The sequence below is a fragment of the Etheostoma spectabile genome, chromosome 24, assembly GCF_008692095.1.
Source record: "Etheostoma spectabile isolate EspeVRDwgs_2016 chromosome 24, UIUC_Espe_1.0, whole genome shotgun sequence".
Lineage (NCBI taxonomy): Eukaryota > Metazoa > Chordata > Actinopteri > Perciformes > Percidae > Etheostoma > Etheostoma spectabile.
The window spans coordinates 12,951,562-12,970,454 of NC_045756.1; the positions used below are offsets into that span (position 1 = coordinate 12,951,562).

Consider the following 18,893-nt stretch of genomic DNA (forward strand, 5'->3'; position numbering starts at 1 on the left):
TGAGCTACTTTTTTTTTTAGACATGTTTACACTTGGCTGCCAGTGGTGGAAAGTAAGTTGCATTTACCTTTTCTTTAATGTGTACTTTGTCCTCCACTATGTAAATGACAGTTGTGGCTCATAGTTACTTTGCAGAGACAACATGATCATCTAGTAAAAATATGATGAATTGTTATGTATTAAACTCCCCAAGACTATGGAAAGTTAAGTTGGTAGTTTACATAAGTATACATGTGAATATTTATCACTTTCTGTCAACAGCCCATGAAATTTCAGCCAGGGTGTATAAGTAAAAAAAGTGAGAAAACAAAGCAGTTGAGTCAACAATGAATTCAAGCTTGTCTTGTATCATATCACTGCGTCTAGCAAAGCATGGTCATTGTGGGAAGAATCAAAAACCCAGAGCTACCGTCTGCAAATAAAACTAAGTTAATTTAAGCCGTCCACACCTGGCAGTGCAGGTGAACTCCTCACTAAACCGTTGCAGCAGAATGGTGTCAATCAAATGAGGGGGTGCAAGAAGGAGGGAGGATTGGGTGGGTGGTGATGGGGGTCCTTATGCAGTGGCAGGGAGAAAAATGACAAGTAGCTAGTTTAAAAAAAAAAAAAAAAAAAAAAGGATTCTTGCCATTTGGTCATCATGTTAAAATAACAGGTGTAATGTCATCTGAGTAGTATTAGTGAGTAGATACTGTCCTCTACAGGACATGAAGATCAAGTGACGCAATATCCACAGTATTATAAAATGTCCCTTAGGGCCTACTAAAACATTTTCATGCTTTTTTCTTTTAAATAGTAACTATTTAAGTAAATTCATTATATTAATAATAACCTACTGTTAAGGGGATGTGACAGGAGGAGGACCCAAAAGCAGAGTCGAAGCAGGCGAGTGGCACTTCAACAAAAAGTCTTTATTGCAGTCCAAGAAAACACAAAGGCGGGCAAAGTCCAAAACATAGGTAATCCAAAAAAAACACAAAAAACTCCAAAACCAAAGGCAGAGCAGGGTAAGGCAATCACAAGGGGAAAGTCCAGGGGGAGTACTCACAGAGAACAAAACGGAGGAACGGGAAAACTCGTAGAAACATGTAGTACACTGGCTCGAGGAGGACAAAACTGATGATGCAGCACTAGACACTGGGAACACAGAGGTTAAATACAAGAGGTAACGAGGTCATGGGGAACAGGTGACACATCAGGTGAATCATATCAGGGCGGGGCAGGACAATCAGACAAACAAAGTGAAGTTAGACAGGACAAGACAAGACAGGAAGCTGACTAACAAAAACAGGAAGCAGAAAACACAGACACAGGGAACCATAAGACAGAACCTACAACACCAGACAACGGAGAAAACTGGGACAAAAACACAGGGAAGGCCAAACGGGAAAACAACCCCAAACAAAACCCCAAACCAGAACAACCTACATCAGTTTTAAGGTGTTTAGGTACATTAGAAATATTCGTCATGAATACAGTACTTGTCAGGCCATTTTTGTTAGATTCTTTTCAATTTTTTTTCTTCTTCTCATCAAGTCAAACTGCTTTCAGAACCAAAAGTGTTGTTAAGATTCGTAATGCCTTTATCAGTAGGGCCCGAATTCAACACTTTCAAGGCACCGATCGATTTGCCTTCCCCCAGCCGCCCCCTGAGGGAGACTCCATCCAGTCTGAGAATACGAGTTGTCGGGATTTATGGATTGTTATTTGTTGTCAAGCTTCATCCAGTTCGATGGCCTCATTGAAACGACAAGTGATATACGTATTTGTGGTCTGGGTTTGCTATCAAAATGCCTTTGGTCCATCTTCAACGAAACAATGCTGTTGGACTGTATTACCCAATATTGGTATGCATTACAGTATAATATTGTGATATTTTAGAACTGAAATGACGGGAATAATCAGAGGAATTTGGAAATAGGTCTTGGCTTGTGTGCAACGTTTCTTTCCTGCAAAGACACCTCGGTCAAAGCAACGCTCCTAATGTAATAAATAGTATTGGTATTATTGCCGGAGTAGTACATTCACTAAATACTCAGCAAATATCTTGGATATCTCAAACCCTCAACATGTAATACTGAAATGGGTGCATAGCACCACCAAAAAGTAAGAATATTATTATTTTTGGGATTTGGATGGACTATGCTTTTAAAAGCACTAAAGTGATTCAGTTTAGGCTGAATCCCATTTCTCCATCTTACTCCTACCTCTTACCCCTTACCCCTACCCCTTGGCCCTTAAAACCAAGGGGTAAGGGGTATATACCCCTATGAAATGGGACACCACTTGGTTACATCACCCTGCAAAATTGATCACAAACTTCTTAGATGCCGTCTCTGTCTGTCGATTGTGTGGGTTTGGACAACAGTGTCACATGCATTTATATATTTATATATTTTTATGTTCACTTTGGTGGTGCAGAGGCAGATGTTATCTGTGTAGTACTTAGGTCTGTTTGCAACACATATGTGTATACACACACACACACGGTGTGTTGTAAATCTGTTTCACTTATCACCGTCTTGAATGTCATTGATGTTCAGAAAAACATTTTGTTAAGAAAAATCTGTCTTTATTGCCCAATAAATTAAACATAACAGGCAAAAAAACATTACATTAAATTATGTTACAGAACCATTATCAACTATTAGAACCACAACTTACATGTCACACACATAAAAAGGCAATCAAATGTGTAAAATTAAAAAAAAAAACACACAAGACCACAAACAAACAAATGAACTACTTCTACGTTCTCTTATCTGGAATTATTTGAAAGTGTTGGCATCAGAAGCACAAGTATTTGAAACAGCGTCAGGCAAATGGACGGAAAGTCACACCCCAGGCTGTGGTCTGGGAACAGATCTAAAAGAAGGCGTTCTGCCGTTTGATCAAGGCACTCAACGTGATAGGCCGTGTGCTTCATTTAAGATAACATTGCACCTATAAGTGGATGTCTAGACCCAAATTTGGCACAAAGTGATTTAAAAGTAGATGGAGTTAATATTATAAAAGCAAAACTATCAGCCAGGAGACTCACAATGCAGCTCCAGGAGTAGTGATGTCATGTCAGGCCTTGTCTTTCATGCACATGCACACACACATACACAGCTGTGCTATCTGGTTTATGTCAAAGGCTTGAATTCACCTTAAAGCATTATTCAAGGGAGCGATTTCTTTGGATTAAAGTCAATCCTAATAACTGTTCAACGTTATTTTTGTGGGTTATCCACAGTATCTGGGACATTGTTATGATATAAATGATTGACTCTATCAACTAGTAACTTTTTTAAATGCTGTGAGTAGCTTAAACAAAACTCCAATCCCCTTCACCATATTGGAGCGGAGGCAGGACACTCATATATTTATTTAAATCAAACTGGTCTCAAGACATTGTCTCATAAACCAAAAACACCCATATAGAAGCAGGTAAGCAGGCGATTACTTCATTTTTGATGTCACTGAGTGGATGAACTGATCCTTTAACAATCATGTTGCAGTTCCTATATTCTACCAGCAGATGTCAGTGCAGGATAAGTCACTGCTTCAGCATCTCCAGCGTGATGTACAATGCAATATTCAAAAGGGTAAATAAACATACAATTACAGTTTTTAAGCCAAAGCTACATTTTCCTTTCATATACAGCAGCCTGTTTATTTGCAAGTTTCGGATTGCTACGAATTCAATTTCAGATTTTAATACATTAATTGCAGGCACTCGGAATGAGTGTAGGCTACTGATACAAAACAACTATAAGCTATTAGAACAGATTTAAAATTTAAAAAAAAGACATCTGTTGCTCAAAGTTTTGTTAATTTCTGTCTTACATTTCTCTTTCATTTGCATTTTTTGTGCAAAACTATATGTTGCAACATATTTAAAAAAAAAATTGAATGTAAAAAAAGAACGTTAGGGGAACGTTCTCTAAAGGTTGCAACGTTAGGGGAACGTTAGGGGAACGTTCTCTAAAGGTTGCAACGTTAGGGGAACGTTAGGGGAACGTTCTCTAAAGGTTGCTACGTTAGGGGAACGTTCTCTAAAGGTTGCAACGTTGGGGAACGTTCTGAGAACGTTCGCTGTAGCTAGAAACCAATGTTCCCAGAACGTTAAAAAAAAACTTTCTTATGCAACCAAAACACAACCAAAACCTAACTTTCAAGGAACGTTCCCGCAACCAAAAACGAACGTTCCCAGAACGTTCAGGGAACTAAAGATACCTGGGTCTCACCTTATCTCCCTTTTATAATAATACGTGCTTTTACATTGCAGTATAGTTTCAGGACTGCCATTTAAGACAATTAACTCAGACAATTTAAAAACAACAACAATAAAAATACCCAACAATGACAATAATACGAGATTAAACACAATATTTATATTTAAATAGATAAAACATGTCGGAAATAAAACCGTGTGCAAGCATCCGGCTTCATTCTTGTCACATTAGCTCACAATAACTCTACTATTTATCAAATTGTACAGCAGACAATAACTTTCAATGTTTTATCAGCTCTGTTTGTCCGAACTATTCTCCTATTTCCAACAGCTTTAAAGGTATCGCTGTGCACCTCGTGAGGCTAAAAGGTTGACAGCTCTTGGCTAGCTGTTATCCGTCTTTAATTAAACACTTTAACAGCCACAGATGAAGGAGTCATAGAAAGAGAAAGCAGCGTGTAGACAGTTAAAGAGAGGCTACAGCTATAGACAGTTAAAGAAAAGCTACAGCTATAGACAGTTAAAGAAAGGCTACAGCTATAGACAGTTAAAGAAAGGCTACAGCTATAGACAGTTAAAGAAAAGCTACAGCTATAGACAGTTAAAGAAAGGCTACAGCTATAGACAGTTAAAGAAAGGCTACAGCTATAGACAGTTAAAGAAAGGCTACAGCTATAGACAGTTAAAGAAAGGCTACAGCTATAGACAGCCAATTGAACCTGCCATTGGCTGAGCATCTGGCGCGCGTCTCCGCCTCTCTCATCACTCCGAGGGCTCGCGCCCGTTGCGGATGCGTGCGACGGGACGGTCTCGCGACCCGCTGTCCCTGCTCCCCTTCTTACTCCGTCGCTGAAACGGAAGATTAACTACAAACACAACGATGAGAGGATTTAACGCGTAGCAGCCACTGCTCCATTTTTTATTTAAGTTGAAAGCGTCGTGTTTGGGTTTATTTCCCCGTGAAAATGGCGACGGGTTCAGGTTGGCAGCCTCCGTACAACACCTCGACTAGCAGCACCAAATATACCCCCTCTCCAACGTCCAGCATGTTCTACGACGGGACTTTGTCGCTGGAATACACTCAAGACCTGCATTTGAAGATGAGCAAAAAGATAGCCCAACTGACCAAGGTGTGTAGGTGTGAATGCATGATGTAGGATGGAGTGGACAAGTCATTCCGACCCGGTCGGGATGTAGATGGAGTGGTGCTGTGGAGAGGACTATGCTGATGCTGGTGTGGGATGTCAGATGTAAACATAGTGGTGAGGTAGGATATGGGAGTATTTTTATGCTATTTTCAACATGTACTCTGGTGCAGGTCAGGAGGTTAGATGCTAATATCAGATGGGTTGGTATTTTGGAGCAGGTCTGATGATATTCCACTGCTCTGCATGCTTGCAGGGTTCATAGGTCACCATTGAATACTCAGGCAAGGTTTGTTTTTGATGCTAATAATATGTAGTGGTAGCTGTTTAGCAATTCTATGCTAGTCTTAGCCTACCTAGAAGTAATTTGTATTCTACAGTGATCTTACTACTCTGTGCAGGCTGGTAGGACACTGGAGCTGCACTGCATGTACTCTGCTTGTGAAAAAAACAGTGACCAGACTGTATTTCATGAGTGATTACACTGATGGCTGAGAGATTTCCAGATGTATTGCTGTATATTTTTTCACCTTCTAACAAACCACTGTTTAACCTGTGCATGTTTTTCTGCACTCACAGGGCTGCCATTGCCAAGGGCCGAGGGAAGTTATGTAATCTCGGAGCGATGCAGGGATTTGGCAGAGCTGCTTCTTTGTAGTCCACCTGAAACCAGTGTAGGATGCAGGGGACACTATTTTGCGCTGTAATGGAAGATATAAGGTGGCAGTGAAAGTTTACCACATAGGCTATAGTGGAAGGGTGGATAAAAATGTATATAAGACAGATTGTACGATTATGCTGTACAGGGGGAGACAAAAGCAGAGAGTAGAGGACAGAAGATTTTACATAAGAGGCATATTTATGCCAGTACAGAATTAGACACTGTGTACACTATTTAATGCAGCAGTTAATTAAAATGGTTTGTAGTTGTGGAGAGATTGGCGAGACAATGGCGGTGGAATTAAGGTCCACAAACAACAGATTTAACACTTTGAAGGCTGTCCAAGAATGAGTTTCGACCCAAATCAGTTCACTGGAACTTTGCTGTGTATAGTTAGTATGGTCCCATTGTGTTACTGATCTCTTGGATTTCCTGCTCCTTAAACCAATGCAGGTTAGGTGAACTCCAGGATCACTGTGATAGACCTGACACCCTTTCCAGGGTATTTCTTGCCCAGCGCGTGCCGGGAGAGCATGCATCCAAAACCCATGAGCCTGAACTGAATAAGCACATATAGAAATTGGATTGATGAATGGTTGGAAGCCACAATCATTGATTCAAATGAGAACAAAACATTCACCAGAACACTACAATTCACAAAGCCAGAATTGGGACCTGCTATCAACCTCACGTTTACTGACGTACCACAGAGACCACAGAGACCTGCTAGTCAAATTCAATATCCAATCTTTGGTGTTATGTTGTGATATTGTTACTGATATTTAATTATATTCTCAGCCCTGGGAGTCTATTTGTAGCTGTCTGTCTTCTGCATGCAGCTTAGTCTAGTACTACACTTTCAGTTATAATAATCAATGCAAACATGGCCCTCATGGTCAGAGGCAGACACAAGGGAAGAGCTTCCACTCTCCTGATTGTGTGTGCTTATGTTTCTGCTTAAGTTGCTCCAATAGCTGTGTCATATTGCTACGTGATGAGATTAGAATTGGTGGATGGTGTTGTAGTGTACATGCGTGCAGTTTGTCAGTAGGTTTGCAGATTCACATTTAAGAAGCTGGAATCAGAGAATGTTTCTTTTTTCTCATAACGTTTTTTCAAACTGATCAAAACAGAAGTGTGTGACCGCAGGTAATGAAAAAATAATAATAGCTGTGCTTAGAGGGGGAACAGGTAGAAACTAGGACATTTTCTAGTTTTAGAACATGTAGGATTTTTTCTTGCTTTGGACATGTTGAAAGGAAGCACACCGAAGGACATTTTACATTAACAGCAAAGAGATAAATTAAACTCAAAGCCCTCAAAAATGAAATGAATGGTGGACAGAAGCTCCTGTTTAAACAGAAAGTTTGCTGAAATGAATCAAGGATGCTTATAACCCAACACATCTAACTTATTCAAGACTGACTTGGTTTTTTGGATCCATTCATTCATTTTTATTTTCAAAACCAGCCAGCATTAGGTCATGCTTGTTTTGTCAGAACAGTCCAAACCACAAAGAGGTCCAGTGTCCAGTCACCTAAGACAAAAGACAAGCAGCACACCCTCACAATAGAGAAGTTTAAGCTATAGAAGGTTTTTTTTTTTTAAACTTATAATTAATCATAAGAAAGTAGGTTAATAATTGATTAATTAACTAATTGATCCAGGTTTACAACCAACTGGGCTCCCTAATACCATATCTGAAGTCTCTTTAATATAGACCTTAGTGGTCCCCTAATACTGTATCTGAAGTCTCTTTTATATAGACCTTAGTGTTCCCCTAATACTGTACCTGAAGTCCTTTTATATAGACCTTAGTGGTCCCTAATACTGTATCTGAAGTCTCTTTTATATAGACCTTAATGGTCCCCTAATACTGTACCTGAAGTCCCTTTTATATAGACCTTAGTGTTCCCCTAATACTGTACCTGAAGTCCTTTTATATAGACCTTAGTGGTCCCCTAATAGTGTACCTGAAGTCCTTTTATATAGACCTTAGTGGTCCCCTAATGCTGTATCTGAAGTCTCTTTTATATAGACCTTAGTGGTCCCCTAATACTGTATCTGAAGTCTCTTTTATATAGACCTTAGTGTTCCCCTAATACTGTACCTGAAGTCCTTTTATATAGACCTTAGTGGTCCCTAATACTGTATCTGAAGTCTCTTTTATATAGACCTTAATGGTCCCCTAATACTGTACCTGAAGTCCCTTTTATATAGACCTTAGTGTTCCCCTAATACTGTACCTGAAGTCCTTTTATATAGACCTTAGTGGTCCACTAATAGTGTACCTGAAGTCCTTTTATATAGACCTTAGTGGTCCCCTAATGCTGTATCTGAAGTCTCTTTTATATAGACCTTAGTGGTCCCCTAATACTGTATCTGAAGACTCTTTTATATAGACCTTAGTGTTCCCCTAATACTGTATCTGAAGTCTCTTTTATATAGACCTTAGTGGTCCCCTAATACTGTATCTGAAGTCTCTTTAATATAGACCTTAGTGGTCCCCTAATACTGTATCTGAAGTCTCTTTTATATAGACCTTAATGGTCCCCTAATACTGTACCTGAAGTCCCTTTTATATAGACCTTAGTGGTCCCCTAATACTGTATCTGAAGTCTCTTTTATATAGACCTTAGTGGTCCCCTAATAGTGTATCTGAAGTCTCTTTTATATAGACCTTAGTGGTCCCTAATACTGTATCTGAAGTCTCTTTTATATAGACCTTAGTGGTCCCTAATACTGTATCTGAAGTCTCTTTTATATAGACCTTAGTGGTCCCTAATACTGTATCTGAAGTCTCTTTTATATAGACCTTAGTGGTCCCTAATACTGTATCTGAAGTCTCTTTTATATAGACCTTAGTGGTCCCTAATACTGTATCTGAAGTCTCTTTTCTAAAATTCAGCCTCCATGGACATACTGTACATTGCGCCATATTCTTGATCCAAGCACCAACTGTAAGAGCTGGAGAACATTAAGCTCAGTGTTTTTTCCTCCAGCGTCGCCTTCCAGGCAGCTAACCCTAACCTTAACCCTAAACATAACCATTGCTGCCTGGAAGGCAATGTTGGGGGCAAATTTGCACATTTACAAGAAGGCTTTATTTTGTAATATTGACCACATATTTGATATTTTAACGTTGAAGCGACTGCTTAAATTTAGTGACACCCTAACATTTGTTGTACCGAAATGATAGCCGTTGTGCTCATACGCTGTAGCCTCCGCCTTCTCTAAAGGTTGATGAGAAATATTTGCTGGGATACTTGCTGGAAAGTCACAGCAGTCCCGCGACTTTCCCAAGTTCAGCTCCCAAAATAAGAACCCATATTGATGCCTACTGTACGGGTCTTGCTGTTGGATGCAATACGACGTCAGCATTTGTGCAGCTCCTAATTTTAGGCTTTATTGTTTACATTAAATGGCATGGAGATTATTGAATCTAATGGTTTTGTTTATAGAGCTGGATCAGAAGATGTTTGCTTCTCCATGTCTTAGTTTGTACCCTGCTCTTTTCTGAATATCACAGAAAACACTTTTGGTGTTTTCTCTATCAGAGAGAGTCAGTGTGCTCTTAGTTCTTGTCTGCTGTGTTTGCGAATGTGGTTGTGATGTGGTGTAGTGATGCTCAGGGAGGAACGCGAGGGTCCTTGGAGCGTCAGAGCAGCACAACAACAAAAAAGAAGGAACAGATGCAAAGTGCTTTTACACCATGACTGCAAGGACAAAGTAAATGCGCTGTGTGCTTCAGCTAATAAGTAACAGAGACTGTGTTGCCACTTCATGGAGTGTCTGGTGAAGTAAAACAGTAGACTAAATGCTCAAATGGTGAGGGATCCCTTTAAGACTACAGCACCTCTGAGAATACGACTTTCATTAATCCTTTAATTAGTGAATATGATGGTAATCCTCTGGAAATGATGAAGGCAGAGCAACAGGGTTTTGCCAGAGCCAAATGCTGCTGCAGTTTTACTCCAGACATCCATCAATGGCTTCTATTCTGTAGTTCAGTCAATAGTGATCGACTGTTCCAAATGTCCTCCAGCCACAGAAACATCCCTCCTGGGTGCCCTGTTGTCATTTTCACCATCGTCCCTTGGGCATCCTGCAAAAAGGTGCTTTATCATTGAAGTCTTGATGGTAAAAGGACTCAGGTTATAATTCCAGTTGTCAATAAGCCTTTTGATGACAATTTCAAGCAAGCCAAGTCAAGCCAATAGAGAGGGCAGAGGAGATTCACGATAAATGACTTACTGCTCACTGAATGACTGATTGGACCTGTAGTAGCTGCAGGCTATTGTGTTGCCTTCTGGCTTGGTTTCAATGGAGCGTCAGGCCGGAAAACTCTCCCGTGATGCCCCCAGTAGAGAAGAGAGGAAAAAGCTATTTGCTGTCACTCTCTTCATTTTCTTTTATTGTAAATGTTGTCATATCTAGGGATGAACATATGCATGCTCTGCTGCACATTCATGTGTATGCTCACTGGACAGGTGCTCAGTTGGTTGTTACAAATCTTCTGTATACAGTATAATGTTCTCATATCTGTGGGGGAGAATTGTTAAACAAAACTGCCACATTTATGATGGCTGGATGCTCCTCTGGATGCGGATGTTAATCAGCTTGTTATGGCTTGTGAGGTTGCACCAATCTGGTCGACAGATGCCAATTAAGAATGTCAAAACAGATCCAGCTCCCACGCGGTGGAAGCATCTTTTGCATTTTAAAACACTGAAATAGGGTGTTAAAGCCGTAGTGTCGCAATACACAACAGCTCCACCGTCTTGGCTGTAAAACGGTCGCTTCCGCGAAGGTGCCTAAAGTTATAGATTTGAGTTTTAAAGTTGACCATTTGCATGTCAAGAAGTTTTGACGACGTCTTCCAGAATGTCATTGTTGTCGGGGGGGGATAAGCCCCTGTAGAAGTATTAAACCACAGGATATTAAAACATCCCATCAAATTCCAGCTTTAGCATCAGTATCGGCTTATTATAAATATAATCAATCAAATGGTAGCATAGCTGTCATATCAGCTCTAGGCAACAATAATGAGTCTTTGACCACGCTACAACGCTTAAAGTTTCATGCAAGAACATTTTTCCAAAATCGGTTGATACAGTAAGAACATGGAGTTTTATTAATGCATGCGCCAACTAAATGCTAACCCAGAAAAACAAGTCTGTCACATTACATTTTTGCAAAAACTGTTTCACTGTTGTTTTAAAATTAAAAATTCAATAACCGCAACGTATTTCCAAAAGTCATTGAGTAATTGTGTAAAAGAACCGTGATTTTAGTATTGACCAAAATAATCGTGATTATGATTCCTTCCATAATCGAGCAGCCCTAACTTGAAGTGGACTTTATAGTGTGACTCTATCGAGGAATAGACAAAGTTCCAGTAACAAGCACAGTCTCCCTCTAATCTTTACTAAGCCGTAGTTACCATGCACAGATTATGTATGAATATTCCCACAATGGTGTCGGGAATTACTAATAAACAGAGACCACTCAGGTTTTTACTTTTTGTCTCCTTTCATACAACGTCTCCACCTAATTAGAATTTATTTTCGTTATTGATTAATTAATCTCCAAAACCGTGTTAGTACTGTTAACGTAACTTATCATAACAAGACTACATTGTTATTCAATCAACAAATGTGTTTTCATCCCTGGTTATAGTTGAAGAATCACTTTAAGAACCTGGGTAAAACTGCATTGTGAACAATTATTAATGGAAAGCTATCTTTAGTGTTTAAGTACACTAAAGATTGCCTCCCATTTCCCCTGCTGGTAGAGGAAGAAGAAACAGAATAGAAAGGGGGAGAGATAAGAGGATGAAAGCAAAAGGCAGAGGAGAGAGAGAGATGAAAGCAGCAGGCGCACCAGCATCATTAAAATAATCGTGTATAATTGAAGGAACGTTTCCGTGGTTGGCCTTCTGCTGAGAATCAAAGGCTCACACTGGAGAACAGAAGGCTAACACCTACCTTACTCTGACTTCTCTCACTGCCAGCTGACACGTACTGTCCAGGTAGCACCCCAGGGCCCGGGATGAAATGCTTTGGCACATGGGTGCCCATTCGATTTGTATCACGATTTGACAGTATTGAGTAGTGCTTTTTTCTTTCCCTTCTTTTAACAAAAACAAAAGTTGAATATTAAACTACTGTATCCTGTGGCTGGGTTAGCTCAGTTGGTTGAGCAGGTGCACATGTGTTGAGGTTTACTCCTCGATGCAGTGGTTGTGGGTTTGATTCCGGGCTGTGGTCTTTTGCTGCATGTCATTTCCCCTTTCATGTCTTCATCTGTCTCAATAGACTTGAAACTATACAGTCCATTTCAGGTTAGGGCTGCTTGGTTATGTAAAGAATCATAATCACGATCATTTTGGTCAATATTAAAATCATGATTATTTTACACGATTAGTCATTGACTTTTGGAAAGATGTTGCCGTTTTTGAATTTAAAAGCTCTAAAATGCCCAAATAAATAAATAAATAAACTTCTAGAGGCAGTACATTATGAGACATTTGTAATAGGGCTGCACAAAATGAGGGAAATATCTAATTGCAATTATTTTGACTGATATTGCAATTGCAATATGATTCACGATATTTGAGGGAGTGATCGTTTTTGTATCATTATTCTCATTTTCATTGAAAATGATTAACATTGAAAGGAATTATGATTATAGTGTGAGATATTTCTCTGTAGTCTGTAGATTTGTGGGCTGGGACATCTCTGCTGCGCTACAATACTTCATCAGGACGGTCAGACACATATTTTGCCATTAACAAATATTGCGCTCTTCTGCGATTTGGATGTTGCACTAGTCCATATTGCGATTTTGATCCAATAAATGATTCATTATGCAGCAGGTCACGGGCCAGATTCGAACCCTGGACCTCTGCATCAAGTCAAAAATCTTAAAGTACACGAGCGCCTCCTCTACCATTGAGCCAGCCTGGCCACTTCCTGCTTTCGTTCTGCTTTGCTCGAAACGGACATGATGAAGTCGATGAAGTGCCGTATAAACAGAAAATATGTAGGTGAATCATTGGTAAAAAAATTATAAATATTGATTCTATGTAAAAAACAAAAAATGATTTTAATCATCAGAAAACACATACTGTACGATTTTTTTTTTTTTTTTACCCCTACCCCTAAATGTAAACGTCCAGATAATCGGGGCAACACCCAGGGAGAATGAGCAAGCATCAGTTATGTTGTTACACTTACAGGTTAATGCTGATGGCATTTCTGTGTATTTCTGCGCTTCACTATTCCAGTCATGCAACAGTTAGCTGCAACGGTGCATGGACACACATTTAGTGGGATTTCAGTAACTGGGACTCATTTGTGATCATTCGGGTGGCTTCAGGGCCTCAGTATGCTTCAAACAAAGGGCTTGCCATCAAACAGCCTTCTTTCTGACGGCGGTGACAATCGTTTCCTTTTCGAAAAGCAGACAATCTGATAACCACAGAGGCAGGGTTTAATCTTCTCTTTCTTATGTGTTTTCATTCTTCTCGTGACTTCTTCTGTCATGTTGTGGGTGTTGTTGTGGGTATTCACTCAGTCCCACATGAAACCATGACACGACATGCTGTATGTCAGACAAACATGATCATTATGAGAATGAGAAAGGCAAGTGGTTAACCCGAAGCCTTGTTGACTAAGTCTAAAATGTACAAAGATTTAAAAAAAAAAAAGAAGAAAAAAAAAGTGTACGTCAGTACACTTTGGAGATCACTACAGTTAATTGATGAGGCACCTATACAGTGTGTAATAAATGGTTTTACCAAAAAAGGGATCAAACTTGAGTTTGAATCATCACGTACAATTTTATTAGTGCGTTAACCCATAGGTTTAAGGAGCAGCAGACCCCATCACAGGAAGAACTTGGGGTTCAGCATCCTACTCAGGGACACTTTGACATTGACATAGTGGATTGATCCACTAACCTTGTGGTTATGGGGCAACCATTTTACCTCCAGGACACACGCCAACGTCAGCAGTAGTTTTAGTATTTGCTGTATAGTGGAGCTTTCAATAAAATAGAGCATTCCCAGCCGTGATTATTACTTTGATGTTGATCTAAGTGGTGTTTAAAAGCCAGAAAATAATAATTACATGCCAGTGTCATTATGCCTTACAGAGGATAATTACCATGCATGTGTCCATTACGTGCTCTACGTATTTCCCCTCACCTTTAAGTGGAACAAAATGTGGAGCCTCTACCACAGCTGAATTACAGCTGACCATGACTGAATATTAGCGGCTCAAGGGGGCTTCAATTTGCTGAAGCTTAAGCTTTTTTCAAAGCTCCTCATGCATATCATTTACCTGCAGCACCTATAAAACCTACTTACACATCTGGGACAGTGAGTGCAAGCATGACCGACAAGATGTTTTTCACTTAGGCTTGTTTTGTAGAGAGCGCCACAGCCAGCAGACCTTCAGGGTACTGTATCTGAGAACCATAAGGGTTTACTGAGAAATGTAGAAAAGGTTCAAACATGTTCACTCCTTTGCACCAAATGTGTTTTCTAAGCTTTTTGCCTCATAGAACGCCGTCAGGGCTGGGATTTCACATGTTTGGCTATCACAGCTTTCTCTTTCTGTCTCCATCTTGTTTGTTGTGACTTGCTGTGTGTGACGATGGCTCATTTGGCTCTGTGTGTGGTGTAACCCAGGCTTACTGTGGGTCTACCCATGTCAAGCTTATTTCCAAAAAAGTCCAGCTTTTCTTGGCTATCGTTATGAAACACTCATTGGTAAAGAATGGTTTAGACACAAAACACTTTAAAAAAAAGTAGGTGAGTTTAATAAAGCAGCTGCTGTGAATCTGCCACTCTGTCTTTGGATAACGCTGTCTTTAATCAGTGTGCGAAACCTATTTTTCTCCTCTGCTGATGCTATTGCTATTGATTTTGTTGCACTCTGAATGCAGAACTAAGCTTCACTCTTCACTGTAGAACTATTGATCTGATATTGAAACAGTTAATAAGAGCTATGTATTCCATCCGTATTCTGTTGTCTACTTCTCTTCCTGTCTGCAGGTAATTTATGCTCTCAACACCAAGAACGACGAGCATGAGGAGGAAATTGAGTCTCTGAAAGAAGCCCATGAGGACGAGGTACGGACACAACAGAGCACCAAACATCTATATTTATTATATAGCGCACAGAAATGTGAATACGGTCACTACCCATCACGAACACAAACACTCTCACTATTCCAGAAAGGAGTAAAGTTGTCACGAGCTAGCGAGTATGTGTTGTATGTGTTGTTGTTATTTTATTATTTTCTTTGGAGAAATGTGGTGAAGTGACATTCTCTTGAGTGAGGAGCCTGTTCAGTATCTCAGTGACTGGCAGTGTGCTGCAGTGGGTGTGGAGGGGCAGGAGGCAATCCTGCCACACTGCAATTTTGGTGTCAAGACTGACCGTTCTGTATTTGAGCTGTCCGCGGGGAGCAGGTCAATGCTGCACTGTGCATGAAGCACCCTTGTTTTAGTCGTATTTGGGGGAAGTTGCTCCCACATAGACCATGGACCTCTGCAAAACGCACCAACCTAGTTTATACATGCTGCTTGTCTGTTTCACCTTTTATTTTATTAAGCTTAGGGTTCATGCAGGCCACGGAAGTCATACGCCCGCTAATTGATTTATCATTCCTATCAGACACATACTTTTTCAGCCATTCTCACATCAAGGCGGTCCTTTTAAATACGACTACCTCCTCACTGGTCCCTGCTACACTGACGCTGCTTCACTCACTGCTGCTGCGGGCAAGGTCCAGCATAGATTGACTCATGTCTAACAAGCATACCACATGTTCTTTCAACTAACTCAGAAAATCTCTGAGTATCTTTTGCGATATTTCACAGCCTTTCGCGATGTGTTTATTATTGATATTGCCATGACGATAAAAAAACAATATGTTGTGCAGCCCTACTGTAACAACAGGATTGGAATCACATCATGTTCATACTCCCCATGCCATATTTAGAAGCATCTCCTCTTATTAAAATTCACCAATCCTGCATTCAACTTTTTCGTTCAAAGGGATGGTTCGGAGTTATTTCACCCTAGGGTCCTTTGCACCTTGACCTCGAGCCAAACACCCCCCAGAAGCTTTTTTCCCTTGGTCAAACATTGGGCAAGTTAGCGCTATTAGCTCAATGGAAGCAAATGTGTATGTGTAAATTACCCCACTAATGATGCCCGGAATGGTACCACTTACAAACATTCCAATGCCTTGCTTTTATGGTTTATTTATTGTGAGTACAGAACCTATTTGTACTATTTTACTCCAAAACATCCCTTTAATTTATCACGAGTATGTATGTGCTCCGTCTACAGTCTATAATTTGAGTGATGCACATTATCCAAGTATGATCACTCATGTCATTTTGCAATCAGGTTTCAGCTGCTGCCAAAAAAGTGCTGTTTTTATTTCAGCATACAGTGGATATTCTGGACTGGTTTCATAGAAATAGAATAAGTCTGGCTCTAGATCAAAAACCAAAGACCAAAGCCAATATGAAACTGGTTTAAATGTTCATTTCATTCAGATTGCTTTCAGAGAGAAGCATTAGTGTCCCATAGTCCAAGTCAAACCTTTCTCTCCTGCCAGGAAACATTAGGAGATAGCAGTTGTTGCGCTTTTAGAATAATAATAATATTAATAATAATACATTTATTTTTTATAGTGCTTTTCTAAACACTCAAAGACGCTTTACAGTTGACAGACAAAAAAAGAACAGGAAGACACACAGGTGCATGGATAAGCACAGGTAAAGCAGGAGAGGTGGGCAAAGAAAAAGAGGGAAAAACTGGGAAAGTCTGTAAACAGGCAAAAGCAAGTTGGAAGAGGTGAATTTTGAGGGCCTGTTTGAAGGATTGTAGGGTGCTTGACTGTTTGATGTGTTCGGGGATGGCGTTCCAGAGAGTGGGTGCAGCAGCTGAGAAGGATCTGTCTCCCCAGGCCCGGTATCATTTTTCCACCCACTGTATTTGGATCTGTTGCAACGGAACATAATAGTTCAATGTCATACTGTGAGTTTTTTTAATCCCGCATTATGTCGTCAAACTGGCTGTATACATTCAGTCATTTATAAGACCCAACTGGGACTTGAATACTTGTGTTAAATTATTTCTGCAGCTTTCAAAATGTGTTTTTTCCCCCTGCTGCTCAGGTCCAGCACATTGTGACCGAAACCAGAGACAAGATCATGCAGTACAAGAGTAAGATGGTGGACGATGCGGACCTGAGGCGGCGGCTGGCCAGTCTGGAAGAATCTGTCGATCTCCACGAACACATGAAGAGACAGGTCATTCACTGCTGCTGGGTTTCATTAAGTGGACATTTTGTAGAGATTCATAAATACATAAATTATAGACAATTTATTCCCAATGGCATTATTTTCATGTCATGTTGTGTCATAGTTCTGTAGCCGCCTTTAAATAATGGAATTAATAAAACCGTAATTTAGCTGAATGACATCTAATAATCTTGTGATATAGTATTCAAATATTTGTTCTTTTTACTTTATTCGTATTATTATTTCATGTATATTGTATGTATGTATATTTTTCCAAGTATTTCATTTACACTTATATTTGTGCTTTGTGACTGATTTTTTGCTGCTGTTACACAGGAATTTCCCATTTTTCTTGGGATCAATAAACATCTATCTATCTATCTATCTATCTAGTATAGCAATGATTGCATGGAATTGCAGTCCATTTGCATGTTGTAGTGTATAGCAGATGCTAATGTGTAATAATGTAACACAGTTGTTGTAATGTTTTGTTACTGTCAGGCTTTAGCAGAGTTTGAGATGTACAGACAGAGAATGGAGGATTCACAGCTCTGCACTGAAGCCCAACACACACAGAGAGTGGTTTCTATGAGCAGAGAGGTAAGGCTTTGCACACACACACACACACACACACACACACACACTCACACTAACGCACACATGCACAAACGCACAGTCAACGTATAATTACACAGTCCGTTATGTTCTGCTGTTTTTGCACTGGGAGGAACAAGAGGCGTTGTGATTCACTGACCCTGTTTAATGCAGGTAAACATACATATTATCTACTATCGTTACTTAGTTTTGAGTTGTGCTGATTAGTACTAGTATCCAACACTGACAAGCTGTTTCATGCCTATCCTTAACTGGTATATGTCACTGCTGTTCCACTAATATACTCTATACCACTTTTTAGATGAACAAAAAAAAAAAGATATTTTATCTATGAATGGTCAAAAGCTTGACATTGACTGTTACGAGATCCAATCTTCTCTGTTAAGCATCAGCATCTTTGAGATGTATTAGCTATCCAATAATCCAATAAGCCATCCATCCATTTTCATCCGCTTATCCCGGGCTGGGTCGCGGGGACAGCAGGCTAATGTTTTCCAACTCTTTGTGGGGAACCTGAGACGATGCCAGGCCAGATGAGATATATTTAATCCAATAAGCATTAAGCAGAAATTACATATAATTACAATAAAACCATATAGAATGTATAAACATGTAGGACAACTAAATAGCAATCCAATATGATTAGATATATCATGTCATGTATCATATCACACCGTCATGACACATTGTACGTCTGCTTTTGTAGAGTCTGATGGCAGTGGGCAGAAATCAACTCCTGAAGTGCATTTAGACGTGCTGAGCTAGTGACTGATTGAGCTCAGTTCGTCTTCAGTTCATCTTTGTTGGGATTGGTGTATGTTAGCGTCGGTGTTGTCCCTCGTCTTCTTCTCTGCCACTGCCTTCACACTGTCCACCTCCAGCTTGACCACAGAGATGCCCTCTTGACCAACCTGAACGAGTCTGCTG

At 40.0% G+C, this 18,893-nt stretch overlaps 1 protein-coding gene across 4 annotated transcripts in view; it reads left to right on the forward strand.

Annotated features, from left to right (window-relative positions):
• Positions 1-4,983: 4,983 nt before the first annotated feature.
• The window catches only part of LOC116673740 (protein FAM184A), a 50,997-nt gene continuing 37,087 nt past the window's right edge, over positions 4,984-18,893 (forward strand). For 3 of the 4 annotated variants that reach the window (XM_032505980.1, XM_032505976.1, XM_032505977.1), the window contains exons 1-4: positions 4,984-5,346; positions 15,084-15,161; positions 17,226-17,360; positions 17,853-17,951. In XM_032505980.1, the coding sequence (XP_032361871.1) occupies positions 5,182-5,346; positions 15,084-15,161; positions 17,226-17,360; positions 17,853-17,951 (477 nt within the window). In that variant the 5' untranslated portion in view covers positions 4,984-5,181. The remainder of the gene's footprint in view (positions 5,347-15,083; positions 15,162-17,225; positions 17,361-17,852; positions 17,952-18,893) is intronic. The other variant, XM_032505979.1, reaches the window with a different exon arrangement.